This window comes from Eucyclogobius newberryi, unplaced genomic scaffold (genome assembly GCF_026437365.1).
Source record: "Eucyclogobius newberryi isolate DKJ021-1_F unplaced genomic scaffold, fEucNew1.0.hap1 SCAF_2, whole genome shotgun sequence".
NCBI lineage: Eukaryota > Metazoa > Chordata > Actinopteri > Gobiiformes > Gobiidae > Eucyclogobius > Eucyclogobius newberryi.
In genome coordinates, this window is record NW_027315834.1 from 37073515 (window position 1) to 37089367 (window position 15853).

A 15853-nucleotide genomic window follows, 5' to 3' on the forward strand; every position below is an offset into this window, starting at 1 on the left:
GTGCGTGCTTGTGCATGCGTGTGTGTGCTTGTGTGTGTGTGTGTGTGTGTGTGTGTGCGTGCGCGTGCGTGCGTGCGTGCGTGCTTGTGTGTGTGTGTGTAAGCTTGGCATGACCGATGGCTGCTGGGACAGTTGCGAGTTCAGTGGTTTGTGCCAAGTTATCACAGGGAGGATCAGGAAATCCATACAAACTGCTCCTAATTTCATTTGACAGATTACAGAAGAGCGTTGTATTTCATCTGATTAGAGCTTACTGTAATACTTTGCCTGGACTGTGAGGTTGTGAAGGAGTGACTGGAGAGGTTCTGAGAGGACTCGCTGCTGAACCACTCTCAACTGCTCCTCTAGCTAACTTAGGGATCATCTCAAAATGGGTTGGAGCTGAAAAGAATATTTTTCGTCTGGGGGGGTTGAACCTACATTTCGTCTTTTTGTTGCTTTGAAGCTTCAATACATTGTTGTGGCAGTAATTGTTTTGAAATGCTAAAAAACTCTCTCAGCAACGAGCATTAGGCCAACATTAGGCGGCCCACACCCGCCATGGCCCGCGCAGGGAGCGGGGCGGGCGTTGCCGTCGCCAACGCAGCTGGTGCAGAAAAGTTGGAAAAGCTTTTTTTCAGCAAGACGCGGCGCAGCAAATGATCAAGAGATTTGGCTCTAGTAACGTGCCTACGCACTGCCCGGAAGAAGGACCAACACAAACCCCGTATGAGATTTCGGCCAATCACAGAAGACGTGAGATTCTCACTGAGATGAAAGCACGTGTACTGCTCAATGTGGTCACTATTTTGGTTGAATGGGATGGTCGTGGGGCCCGTGGACCATGTGGATTGAGTAAACAAAGATGCGCGACAGGTGACATTATTTGGAGAGTTCATAGCTTCAACTGATAAACATACCAAAGGATGTTCAGGGACTAGAGCTGAGCAGGGTCTATCAAGCTACTATCGTTTTATCAATGCGTGAAATTATATATGATGCCTGATTATTTTTTTTTAGTCTTTAGAGGGGGAGAGGGGGTCCAAAAAAATCGTCTTTAAAGCTTCAACCTATTTTGAGAAGATCCCTTACATGGGCAACCTTCCACAAACTGGAAATCTTATTAAATGGTTGTATTTGTTGTCAGAGGGATTGGGTAAAGGATTTCTTAGGAATTTTGGTTTATAGGCAGCCAGATACAACCAGCTGTGATGATAAGTACATTTATATCATGGCGATATAGCAGACAAAGCCCTAACGTCTTCTGCAATGTAACAATAGCTTTTGATAGAAGTCAGACTAGCAAGAGATTTTTCGATGCATTTGTGATGTGGTGATTAGGTGACTATTGTTCCGACCAAAGCTATTGATTCCTTGATAACTTCACATATTATTTACCGATACAAAACGAGGAAGACGTGGAGTTGGTGTATGAAGCTTGTACACTGCAGGTCCATAATTCACCCACCATTGAAGGTCATAGTATCTGAGAGTGGTTAAGAAATGAGATCAATTGCAAATTTTGGCTGTGGTGTCTGCTCTGTGAAAGTATGTTGTCCCGCGGTCGGCTGCTTTCACACCACTCTCACACTCACCGCTCCAGAGGGCGGGACGAGACTCTCCGAGACCACCAGTTTTAAGTGTTCTCGAAGCGGCTGTTTAACCTTTTTTAAACGTCGACCGTGGCAGTGTGAAAACGACTTTAAAAAGAATGGGTGGTCCTGCTCACGTAGCTCTGTCTTTCACACTGATGTTGACCCATGACCGCCTGGGATGGTGGATGGGTGTAATCCCTCATTTGTTCAGGAGGGGTCCATGGTAGAAAAGGGTCCAGCAGGAGTCATCTGGACACATTACAACTGCCATCCGGAAGTCATGAATAATTTCTCTTGTGTATCAATTAAATATTCTGATTCTAGTTACTTTGCAAACTGAAGTTACTGGATTGAAATCATTTATACTGTCCCGAGCCTCCTGCCCTAGATTTGTCCCACCCTAATGGAGGAGTTTTGATTTGAAATTCCTCTGCTTTTGTTTACCTGCTCGCATCATTATGGGTTGCACCACACTATTGTTTTCTTTTGGCCTTTATTTCACAGCTGTTGAGCACCTGATTAAATGTTAATCAGAGCTGTTTCGGGGTGTACCTGATTCCTTAGGGCAAGACCATGGAGCTATTATTGCTGCAAAAAGATTTGTGCAGTTGTAAGTTGCCAGTAGCTACAGATTATAAGGGACTTTCCTAAGGCAGTTGAAACATTTTGGTTTCAAGATTTACAGATGACTACCCTCGAAACCTTCACAGGCACTTGCTTCCTTGTGGTTCTTGTTCCTTTTAAAATGTTAATTAATTCTCTTTTTACCCATGAAAAGCTGAGTTTACAATACATAGTATAGAGTAATGTGTTTTCTTAGAAGAACACATTAAAATTAAATAATTTGACTGTAAAAATCACACCTTCGAGCAACGCGTCCATATGACCCAAGAAGCATTTTATAATTAGCATGTGGTAAAGTAGGGAATCATCTTCAATACAATATAAAAAACTGATATAAACCTCAATAGTGTGGGGATATTAATACTGTTACATAATAGACTGGAAGTATTACAGGGGCACAACTGACATCATGTGAGACTACAATTGGAAATCCATTAGTCCTGGGTACACTGTCTTCACTCTTCACTTCACAAAATGTTCAGAATCATGATTTCTTTTTTTTGGAACAAAGTTTATCTTTCAGCTAATTTTCCCGTTTCATAGTTTTTCAAAACCTACAAATAGGAATAACAGTTGCAACTGATATAGATTAGTAAAAAGTTGAATACATATGCCTTTTTTTAATTATTGTATAATTGCCTGTGTTTAAAACAAAACAACAATATCTTTCCAATACATTTTAAAGTAAATTGCAATAGCTCCAATAATCCTGTCTGTGCGATCCTTTTATTTTGCCCATCAGTACAAATTATATACATATGAAAAAGGCTTGATACTAATTTTGCTAAACACAATGTAAACAAATAAAAACACTTTAAGACTATAGAATGTAATTTCCACGTATTAATTATACTCATACTGATATAAATCAATTCTATTCAAGTTAAACTTTTTATTTAGGCCGTGGCTGCAGAGGCGCGGCGCGGTCAAATGGCCTGCAGTTTCAGGAACCGCGGCACTGCCGCATATAGCCTCATGGTTAACCCTAACCTTAACCCTAACCCTCATGGCTAACCCTAACCCTAACCCTAACCCTCATGGCTAACCCTAACCTTAACCCCTAACCTTAACCCCTAACCTTAACCCCTAACCTTAACCTTAAGCCGGCGCGGTCTAAAACGGCGCGGTCAAATAGCGCAGCAGTTTCAGGAGCCGCGGCACAAAATAACATGGCAGTTTCGGCCGCGCGCCGCGGCTCTGTAAACACTCCCTTTAATTTAATAACAACTTTGTTATACTTTTTCAGTATTTATACCTGCTCATATTAATGTATTGGTTGTTGTTGTTGTTGTTGTTGTTGTTGTTGTTGTTGTTGTTTTTTCCTGTTTCTTCTAAATATATAAAATTCAAACTGGAACAAACATACCAACCCTTTATTTATTGATGTATTTATTGTACACTAGTAGCCAGTTGATGCACAAGCTCTCAGTCCATCTCTGAATGTGAAATTTAACTGAAATGTACTGTACTTATGTTGCACTCCTCTTCCTCTATTCCCATTGTCACCAATTTGACCGTTATTTTAACTCCTGTTAAAAGCTCCTAAGCTCTTTATTTCCTTTAATCATCCATGTCGGCAAACTGTATGAAATATAGATGATGGTCCCAGGCTCGGTTTTGTCACCTCTTCTGTCTCAGTCATTTGCTGGATTCTTTTTTCTTCGTATCTTCCAGAACAATATTTTTGCCATAAAATCAAGCATTGTGCTGAGAGAAGATTCACACCTTTATGCTTAGTTTGGAATGGAATTTAAAAAGTGTTTTTGTCTGTCTGAGCAAGGTTAAGCGTTAGATGAGTAAAAAGAGTATCTGATTTATGAACTAGATAGATTAAGCACTTGTCATTTGTAGTTTCCTGGCACTATTTGTTTCCGTTTATTTTCGACTGTGTGGTATTAAAAATCCTTTATTTGTCAGTCAATACACACGTTTATGGTTCAAACGAAGCACACTTACTGCATTTACCTAACCTTAAAAAAGATCCTCCAAAAAGTTAACTGTTAAAAGTGCAAGTTTTTATCGATTGCAAACCCTAAATAAAGAGACAGATGCATCACTTTACAATGCTTTGACCTGACAGTATGTTTCTTAAGTGAGGGTGGTCAATTTTGCTTTAGCGTTTGAAAAAGCTGTTCTAAAGTTGAGCACTTCCAAAAAATACACGGATGTGAATACTAGCCATGTGCCAAAGGGTCTGTGAGAAACATAGGAACCAGTGAAAGCCTCTTCTAGCAGTTTAAATACCTCCATATCTTAAAAAAAACATGTAACCAAGCTTTAATATTGCAGCATCAAATTCATCAGATAAAATAAAAATTGCTCATCTTCAATGCATGCCCTATTTGATTCTATATACTGGTATGTTGTTTTTATTATTGTTCATCATTGTATGTTGCACCAAATCACCAAAGCAAGTTCCTATGTTATTGGCAATAAACCTTTCCTGATTCTGTTTCATCCTAGTTACTGTTGACTTCTATCTCCAATCTGGTTCGTCTCAATCTAACCTAATTTGCCATTCTCTTTGCAGAATCCTCTTCATTTCCAAGTGGCCATGCGGACGTTTGAGGCCCCTCCATCGCGCCTGCTCCACTCCCTGCTGATGATGAATGGTTGGTGGGACATCAGTGTTCTTCTCTGCCAGGACTGGAACATCCGCGACTTCCTCCTTCTCATCAAAAACAACACACACTTCAACCTGGGCACGCTGGTCAATCTCACAACCACATCACTGGCCTCACCTCTGGGCTTTTCCTCACTCTCGCCTACAAGTGGTGCGGAGCAGTCATCGACCCTTTCATCGTTGCCGTATTTTGTCGCTGCTGCCGCTACTGCTGCCACCTCCACAGCTTCACCTCTCAAGACGGATGCGCAGCAAGCCGTCATGAAACTTTTGGATGCGCTCAGAGAAACATCGACCACAACGGCGGTGGTGACTTTTGGATGCGATATCCGGGAAGTGCGCAGGATTTGGACCATCGCGACAAAGATGATGCTGCCGGACTACCATTGGGTGCTGGGGGACAGTCAGAATGTGGCGGAGCTGAGGACAGAGGGTTTACCGTTGGGATTACTCGCTCACGGGGTCATGGGGTCGCCTTCATTCGATCATTACGTGCAGGATTCGCTGGAAGTGGTGGCGCGGGCCGTGGGAAGCGCGGCAATGCAAAACCCGGCGCTGGCGCTTATACCTGGAACTACTAACTGTATGGATGTAATGAAAGCGAGCAATGGGAGTTCGGGGGAGTACTTGTCAAGGTAAGGTGGTTTCCAATGTTTGCTTGGTTTTGCCGTTTTGTTTCTAGCTGGTTACAGTAAGTTGTTTTTTACTTGACCAATTGACAAAACAGTGTCTTTCTGCAAACATTCTCTCCCTAACCCTATAAACACATTTCTTACAATAGATTGATTACACTATACAGCCCTATAGTATTGGAGATGAGTATGTTTTACCACTGACTAAATGTTGTGGTGTTTACAAAGCAACAACAATGGTTTTACTGAACCCAAGACATTTTAGCCTTCATTCATTTCCCTTATACTGTAGGTCTGTAGGTCAAGAACATGAACTGCTGCAGAAGGAGAATTACACATGGCTGGTTTGAATCCTTGCAGGTGCTCCATTGTTCTGTAAGAAAGTGTCCAATGTTGAAAGAAGAAAATACATGAAACTTTAAGAATACAACTTTTGTGTATATTTGTAAATTATTTGAACTGCATGGGTTGTATAACCTACAAGAAAAATGTAGTCATATTAGGGTGATGAGAATCAAGATTGAGCAAATGACAGTCAGTTGACAGGCACAAGATTATTTAACATCTATGGACCCATTCACAAAAAAAGAAAAGAAAATGGACTAAAGCTGGGTTGATTTTTTGGGTCCCCCCATAGAGTGACCTATTTGGATATCGCCCTATGAATTGGATAATTCCAAAGCAAAGTTTTGCTCTTACACCAAATGGAGAAGCAATTGTGCCCTCTAGTGTAGAGTTGGGCACAATCCTGTTGTCAAATAAGTAGATCTGTAAGGCGCAGAGAGGACTTTCATATTCGTCATTGTTTGTTCATATTTTGGGTGCAATTCTGTAATTGTTGCTAGGCTGTTCTCAAGTGACATTCTGTAGGGACAGAACACGTGATTGTTCCTGTCTGGATTCGGGATTGGGTGCGTCGCCTCTTGCGTGCGGTTCTTCCCGTTTTATTCTAATGGTAACAGCTATACTAAACAAATATATTGACCCTGGGTGGTGTTCTTTGAAAGTTATAAAAACACAACCCAATCCCTTGCTGGTGTGATCTTCACTGGATTGTACTTTTACAGTTAGCCTAGTCTCAAGCATTGCCAGGAATGGTCAGAATGCACTGGTGCAAACAAGAGCTTGTCACTGTGACTATTTGTGACTTCTGTTCACTGATAATGGCAATAAATCCCTTTCTACTTCTGATTCTGTGACGTTATGAGTTCACTCGAATGCAGCACCGGAACAATCTACTCCCATACAAATATGATATATCGGCAATGTCCCACTGATTACTCTTCTCTAGTTAATTTATTTTTACTGTTTTTGTAATGTAAATGTATAAAAAGGACAGTTGTGTCATTACAAAACACAATTTGAGATTCTGTTACCTTGCCTGGTCCTCCTTTGTACTTGCATTCTGCTGACACTATATAAACTTAAAGATGTCCTTGGTGCTGTACTCAGGAAATATATAACCTGATACAGTTTGAAATCAAATCAGCCTTGCCTTGCTTGAACTCAACCTGTGAATATGGTGTGCACTTTGGACATTCCCAGCAAAAAGAACGGCTAAAGGAAAGTGAAGTGGGCTGTGCAACATTTCATATCTATATGGCTCTGTGTCTGATGCTTTAATTTATTTTTACTAACTTTACTGAATGTCAATGATTTCTTGGAACCTATAACCTTAATTTCAATGTATTAAAAGGTGCACTATGCTTGCCTTCATAGATGTTGTTGCTTTGATTGAAATATCCCACTGCATAGCATTCAACTTGTCTAACCTGCATGTATTAAATTACATGTTTTTATCGCAAAAATAAATTGTCCTGATGTCATCAAGGGCTTGTCACCATGGGAACAGATTAGTTTAATACCATAGAACATGGAACAAGCAAAGCAGTAACCATAAAAGTTACATCATGTAATGTACCTTTAAAATCAGCACGATAAGACAATTTGGTCATAAAACTATATGATCCAGATCTCACAAGCACCAAATAATGTGGTTTTAATATTTCTAATGTGGTAAGAGTTGGGTTTTCAGTTTCAGGAGCTCCATTTAGTCCACAGTAATGCTATATTTATAACTTAAATTGAGCAGAGCACTACATTCAGACCAAGTGTTTTGTTGGCGATGCTATAGAATAACACACAGAGTCAGAATAACAAATCTTGGCTATACTTTTACAGTCCAAGCTGATACAACCATGATAAAAAAGCCCCTCTTGACTGTTTTGTCTGATTACAGAGAATGTAGCCCATGGTGGTATGATTTGGCCAGTGGTGGTTCTTTACAGTTTCTTCAGTAGGTGGTTCCACAAAAGCATTGCTCACGGTATGGACAGATAGATCTTGAAAAGAACAAGGAACAACAAGAGCTGATCCTGGCAACTGTATTTCAGTTTAGGGCCCGGGTGAGTGAAGGTTTTATTGGAAGGACAACAATAGGAAAACAAAAAAATCATAAAGGCGTAAGAACATTTGTAAAACTGCTTTGCTATTTGATAAATTCTGCTGCCTCTTATAATAATCAATTCAATCATATAATCAAAGAAAAAAACAATGGTCAGAAGATCTACTGGTATACAGAATGATAGTTACCTGGGTTACTTATTGGGTTTCAAACCATTGTACCAGGCCTGATACAGTACATGGCTATTGTCAACTTGACGCTAATATAGAAATATTTCAGTGAAGGCAAATCATGTTCAGAAATGATCCAAAGAAGAAAATATATATTGTTTTAGTTTCAAAGAAATTGCAAATTGGATTAGGGTTAAGGTAGGGTTGGGGTTAGGGTTAGGGTTAGATCATCATTTTTTTTAGCTTGAATGTACTGATTTAGCATAACTGTCTAAATAATGTGCAATGTCATCACAAGCAGTTATTTGGGGCATGGATTTTGAGATAGAAATCCATTAATGTGCAAGTCACTGATAAGAAACAATCATAGCATCTCTCTAATATGCAGCTGCCATGTCTCAGATCTATTTCTGATGACTGTTCTATGACTGATGAGAGTGTGATTACCCATAACCGCATTTCAATCGGACTTTGACCTTTTTCACCGATAACTCCCTGAGTCAGCAAACTAGCCCAGGAAATGATCACCATGGTTGCATGCACCGGTAAACTCTGATTTCTGTTTTGTTTCTCCAGAGGACCGCTCAGATCACTCTCGTCCCAGTCCACAGTAGGGCTGTGTTCAAGTGCGTATGCGCACTCCCCCGTGCGGACTGATACAACACACACGTGCGTTTATTTATTAGCGCATCTCGTCTCCCGTAGATTTCCGTCTCTTCATGAGTCAGCTCAAATTGTCTTTCTCAGTCTTAATTTCTTAATTTTGTCCCGTACACTGAGGGAACTATATTATGATAGATCCATGCGCTTAACCACGCGGAAACGTGCTGCCCTCATGGGGACGAGCCGACGAGGCTACAGGTGAGCAGTAGGTGCGTTTTATGATTGATACGTGGCAGGACTAATCAACAGTCCACGCCACGAGCAAATGAGACTGAGGTTTGGGCCAAAAAATCGTCCAGTATGCCTTTAATTAAAAATAAATAATATATGTATATATATATATATATATATATATATATACATATATATATAATTTTTTATCTACTGTTTGTGCCGTGCTCCTCTCGGTCAAGGTGAGAAGGAGCTGTGGACCTGATCAGAAGCTGATCTGTGCAGAAGATGCTGCTGCAGCAAGTTCAGACCATGACAATTGTTTGGCAAGAAACATGCAATACTTTATTAGAATGAGTTCTATATAGTAAAAACATTACCCAATTGGTACATTTTTAAGACCCTTTTTTCAAAAATGTATCGGGACACGTATCGTAATGAGGGAATTGTATCGGAATATACAAGTATCGGGATACGTATCGGATTGTGAGGGTCTTGGCAATACCCAGCCCTAGTCCACAGCAGGTCAAAGAACTTAGGGATCATCTCAAAATAGGTTGAAGCTTAAAAGACAAAAATGTTTTTGTCTCTCTCTGGACCCCCTCTCCCCCTCAAAAGACTAAAAAAAAAAATGTCTGGCTTCACATAAAATTTTACGCATTGATAAAACAATAGTAGCTTGATAGACCCTGCTCACCTCTAGTCCCTGAACATCCTTTGGTATGTTTATCAGTAGAAGCTATGAACTGTCCAAATAATGTCACCTGTCGCGCAGGTGTTTGTTTACTCAATCCACATGGTCCACGGACCCTAGGGGCCCTACGACACATCCCATTCAACTGAAATGGTGAGATGACCACATTGAGAGTCTCCAGAGGATGAGAGAGTGAGAAACTAATGTTTCTTGTCAAAACCTGTAATTGTCAATTGCCTGAGTTTAGACCTTAGACGTGTTGTCAGAATGACAGAAGCAGTTTACGCAATTTCGTCTCGGTGAGAATCTCACGTCTTCTGTGATTGGCCGAAACCTCATGAACCTTTTTTTGCACCGCTCACGCTGGCCACGGCGCGCCCTGCTCCCCGTACGCACCCGCCATGCTCCCCCGTACGCACCCGCCATGCTCCCCCGTACGCACCCGCCATGCTCCCCCGTACGCACCCGCCATGCTCCCTCGTACGCACCCACCGTGCTCCCCGTAGCACCCGCCGTGCTCCCCCGTACGCACCCGCCATGCTCCCCCGTACGCACCCACCGTGCTCCCCGTACTCACCCCTCCGTGCTCCCCGTAGCACCCGCGCCCACACCCGTCGTGCTCCGCCCGCACCTGCCACCTAATGTTGGCCTAATGCTCGTTGCTGTTGGGTTTTTTAGCATTTCAAAACAATTACTGTACCTACTTAGATGCAAACAAGGAGCTAAGAGATGTCCAGGGGCATCTAGTAATCTAGCATTAGCACTAAAACTTTGTCCAAGACATACTGTAGGTCACACCTGACAAGATGAAGAAGCACACAGTCTGACAGGTGCTGTGTTTAATTGCTATATCCCATAAAAATCCATAAAATGTACAACCTCATCCAACGAAAAATGACTCTAACCATAACCCTAACCCGTATTTGGCATAATCTTGACTTCTTTTCTGTTTCTATTGTCAACAAGAAGACACTTTTCATCCATAAACTCAGGCCGGGTTCTCATCCCAAGCCCAAGCCAATACCTTGTGTATTCAACATTACTGTACTATGGACATGCAAAGATGTACTAAGCAGAGGAACCCAAAACCCACGAGCACAAGTAATCTTTTATATTTAGCTATCATAGGACACCTAGCAGTTCAACTAACTACAAAGACCACTGCTGTTGAATGAATTATCAACCAATGGAATCAATTTATCACAACAAAGAACATTATTGCCACACTTAGCAGCGGGGATCTCCAGCAGGATTTCCGCCTATGGAGCAGCAGCTGTATGTCCATGGGAGCCATCACCTGGAGGATTTCGTGGCTCACGGTGGAGTTCGGCTTGCGCCACAAAAAAACAATTGTGTGTTTCCCGTAACATTGGAAAAAAAAAAAATCCACGTCGGTAGATCGGATTTTGAATTAAAAAAAAATTTAAAATTTAAATCCTCGCACAGGTTTTGCAGACAGTTTTCTTTTCTCAGAACTGAGCGCTGTTTGTGTGTATAAAGAAGACTCCAGACAGATGCATTTGATTTAGTGCATTGACTGGTCGGATTGGCTTCATAGTTTGATACACAGTACATACAAACAGAGCATCACCACGCTGTTCCTGGGCTGTTCCTGGGCTGTTCCTGGGCTGTTCCTGGGCTGTACCATTATGCGCCACTGAGGGGGGAGCCCGTAACAAGCGCTTTGCATTGAAGTGGCCGTATTGGTATGCATATATTGAATAAAATAGTTCTCTACATCTATACTAGTCCAACTACAGGAAAAGAGCCATTAGCAGACAACTTTTTAGTAATTACCGCTCTGTTGCGGCCCCCGCGCCGTGGTCCGCGCTGTCGCCCTGCGCGCGTGTTCTTGAGCTGCAGATCCACTTGTCCCCAAAAGTTTTCCAAAGCACCCATTGCAGTCGTACTTTGGAGTCTCGCTGATCAAATGGATCACTTGCTCTGGCTTTGCAGCGTCCGCGTCGGACGACCTCTCCTTACAATGTCTAACTTTTTTTGAAAAGTTTGTCTTGAGAAAGGCTTTATAATTATATCCTCAACCAAATCGATATCTTCCGCCATTGTGGGTTGAAAAACAAATGCTAATAAAAAACAGCTATCATACACATAACCATACATTTGGCAGATATAGATAAGCAACAACTCATTTACATTGAGAATATGATTTTCAGACACGCTAGGAATGGAGCTCTTGTTTACTATTGTCCTCATTTATGGGATTTGACAAACTAAGGACTCAGACAGCTTTTTGCCAAATTAGGGAGTGCCCTTGGGTTGACCCGGTGATGCAGTAGATTCACCTGAGTTGGCTGGGTGGGATATAGGACTTAATCCCTGCTCTGGGGATTTGGTAAACCCAGATACAGTGTATGAGTGGAGCAGAGGGCAGCAGAATCTACAGGACAGGCACAGACTGGAACGAAATTGGTTCATGGTGTTTACAGATAAAGACGCCGTGTATTTTGTTTAGACTATTATTATAGAAGGTGTAAACATCTTGTTAAGAAATTCAGAGCCATGGTTAATACTATAAAATATGCAGTCATTTTATGTGATGGTAATGAAGTTCGAGAAAGAAATGTAAAAATACTGCTCTAGACTTTATAAATTACAGAAAAGACCTGTAGAAAAGTCGGCTTTGCTTCCTCCTGACTCCTGAGTAACTTTCAACATGGCCCTGCACTTCCCCCAACCCTTTCCCCTGCTGCCCGGACTCTGTTTCCCCGTTGTAGAGCGTTCGAGAGATCACATACGGCGCCTACGCATCACACACACCTGCTGCTGCTATGGCTTGTATCAGAGAGCCAACCTGAGTGTGTGTGTGTGTGTGTGTGTGTGTGTTATTCAGCAGAAGACCCCCTGTCCTCGCTGCATCAAGTATCACGTCTATTCTTTCTGACCTTCCCTGAAGTCCACAAGCCTCACTTTACACACTTTACCCACAAGTTTTCTTGTCGGGCAGCTCATTGTTCCCATACATTGATTCCCATTACAATGCAAACATTTAATTTCCCTTTCTACTTCCGCACGCATGAAATTCACAATCATTCTTTCCACAGCTCAGACATCTCTTCCTTCTACACAATGTAGCAACATGCCCATATTCCCGACAGCAGTAACATCGGAGTGGAGCTCTTTTAAAGGGCCAAACTGGATATCTTCTATAATCTAGGTATATATTCGCCAGTAACGACTCACCCAAAAAGTCACACGGATCGACTCACTTTCCTCTTTCATTCCATTCACAAATCGAGACAACTTTTAACCTCAAAGACATTAGCAACACTCAAAAACATCTTTTCATCCAACGAGGTACAGACACCACTTATTACACCTTTCATTCTCATCTTTCCATCCAGATCCAAACTCCTCACACTAGCACTTCCGTAGAGCTTGATCTTTAGGGCGATATCGCTCTGACTTTTATTTGTGCATAATCACTATTCCACTTCATATAATGACATATAATTCACATCTCACACCACCCGACCGACAAATCTTCCCACTTCATGTGGATCATGGAAAACTCCATCTTCTCTCGCTACAGGAACAATTCCAACCACATATTTTTCATCACAATTCACCTTTTTACAACATTCTTTTAAGAAAGTCTCATTCTTTATTTTCCTCTGAGCCTTAAGTAACTCCTCTTTCAATTTTGCACAAACACTCGGACTCCATTTCTTTCCTCGACAGACAGCCCTGGTTTGCCTGTATGAAGTGCAAGTTGACGTGCTTATCCTGGTCACGTTTGAAGAGGACCGGACCATTTACATTAAATTAGGATCTTTATGAGATTATGTTTTTTTCTTTCTCTGTAATTAATCTCTTCGCTGTATCGAGGGCGATTGGGATTTAATTTGAAGTTAAAGGGACATTATAGATTTGTGGCTTTTTGCTGTTTTGCTATGTTAGTGCTTGACCCCTATAATTTGTTAATTAGTTTGCCAAGGGGAGGAGCTAGGGGGTATATAAGTGGGGGGAAGAGTTATTGAGAGCATGTCCTCTGTGAGACCTTGGTTCACTGGCTGCTGCAGCAAGTTTTTGAATCCTGTACATACTTTGCTTCATTTTCTTCTCACTGTGGAGGGCCTTTTTGATCAGGTGACTAACGCCTTGTACTCTACACCATAATCGCATAACTTATATGAGCTTTATAACATGGCACAATGTTAGGAGGACTTTCTGAAAGTTGACCTTAATTTCGTAGACAAACATTAGAACCAAACTAAGATGATTTACTGTATACTTTGGGGATGTGTGTACTCTGCATAGGGCCCAGGCACTGGAAAACTATGCCACTGAGTGAAATCCATTGTGAATGATCTTTTCTTTTTTTTTTCTTTTAATAGTATATCAATACACTTAAGATTCATTTGACATTGTAGCATCCCTAAGTTCAGGCAGTGCAGCCCTGGAGTGAGAGGCCCTATCATTAAGCAGCTGAGTGTCTTTCTTCACTGTTATCCCCACGGTAAGACAGGGAGGACATGCAGACTCCACCCAGAGAGATCATGTGATCATCCCAGCACCCTATTCAACTACGATATTCTGAATTTGCTGGCGTGATGTTTCTCTCATTCTCTATGTTTACATACCCACTCAAGCATTCACTTCATGTCCTTCATTCTACATTGTCATGGCAGAAAATCACTTGTAGTAAACATCCTCAGGTAATGAAAGATATGAGAAAGCGATTGGAGTGGCTGGGCACAAGTACAAAGTTGTGCAAATAATTTATTATTAAACCCGTTCTGACTTATTTAGCTTTAGGCATGCTGAACTTTTGCACTCCAGAAAAGAGTGCGGATATATTGAAGTCTGTGATTACTTTTTGATAAAACCTTTTCTCTGAAGACGTTACTGCAGATGTGAATGAGAATACTTTGTAATTTTAATCTTTTGAAGTAAAAAGATGAATAGCATTTTTGATAGTGAATCATTCCTGTTGGCTGCGTCTTATCCGGGTCCACAGAGCAGCAGTGCACAGCAGGTGAAGCTAACAGGTGCTATGTACAGTGCACACAGCTGTCATTCTGAGTCGACTTCAAACACAACAGTCACCTCCAACAAACAAGGGCTTATAATGTGGTAATGTAACAGCCCTGTAACAAAATAATAACATGTATACAAAAACAGTATCAAAGAAAACGGTCAAAAAAGACTAACATGAACTACAGTTCATTCTTTCATTAAGAAGGTAAATTTATTCAAATCCTGATTCCATTCTGATCATTTATTACTAGCCTATTTTATATTCATAAACAATAAATTGCTTCAAAGAAAAGAGATTAATTTATGACCAGAAATTAGTTCCTTTTGTGGTTCTAGAACTTACTTAACTTCAGATTATTCTATGTATAGAATTGATCAACTGTATTAGTTGCAATTGTAAGTATAATGGATTTAAATCCTGTGGGATTTTTAAGTGTGACGTCACTTCCAAGCATCCACTGCTGTTTTTGTTTTTCTGACACTATACAATGGTGTTGTGCTCCATTTAGTTCAAAAAGAAAACGAATCAATACAAACTGAACGGAGAAGCTTTTCTTTCATTGATATCCGTGGTATAAGAAGAAGAAGACGTTAGTATGGTAATGATAAAAACACCTTTTTACTCTTGAAACAAAGACTTTGATATAGTATTGTAGATTCATTTCTCCCTGTGGCCCTCAGAGGCAACTGTTGTTGTGATTTTGGGCCTTACAAAAATAAATTGATTTGATTTGATTAGATATGAGTATTGTATATATTATAAAAGAAAGGATTTGGCAGGCAAGCTGTCATCAAAGATGCGTTACCGTTCTTAAAAACATGAAAATCAGAGTTCATTATAAAAAAATTGCAGCGATCAATTCAGACAGTTCACAGGTTGGTTCTGTCAGGAGTTTGGCTGTTTGGCTCCTCTGGTATTATTTCCAATGCCCCCCTACGTTCTTCATGTATGATGCATGTCTTATCTTAGCTGAAAATATGCCTGAGATGAGCTTCTGTGTTGTGGAGAGACAGGTTGTTAGTTTATAGAATTATAGAATTGTAGAATTGGAGGTGTACTATCTGCTGTCTGGTCACAGCCACATCAGGCTCAGACCAGGTTGAGACACACAACACAGAAGAAGGAGGGACTCACAGGTGGGGAGAAGACTAGAGCCAGGAGCTGATCCTGACCATTGAAACTTGTCATTTCCTGTATTGTCCTTGTTTTTGTTGTATTCTTCCTCCCACACAGATCACGACCAGCGCTTCTATTTACCAGAATGGACCATTAGCCACTGTGAATGGCCAGTAGAAAGCT

At 41.1% G+C, this 15853-nt stretch overlaps 1 protein-coding gene across 1 annotated transcript in view; it reads left to right on the forward strand.

Moving 5' to 3' along the window:
• The window catches only part of grin3a (glutamate receptor, ionotropic, N-methyl-D-aspartate 3A), a 74360-nt gene that overhangs the window by 11258 nt on the left and 47249 nt on the right, over window positions 1-15853 (forward strand). The window contains exon 2 of the mRNA XM_072455224.1: window positions 4729-5456. Within this exon, the coding sequence (XP_072311325.1) occupies window positions 4729-5456 (728 nt within the window). The remainder of the gene's footprint in view (window positions 1-4728; window positions 5457-15853) is intronic.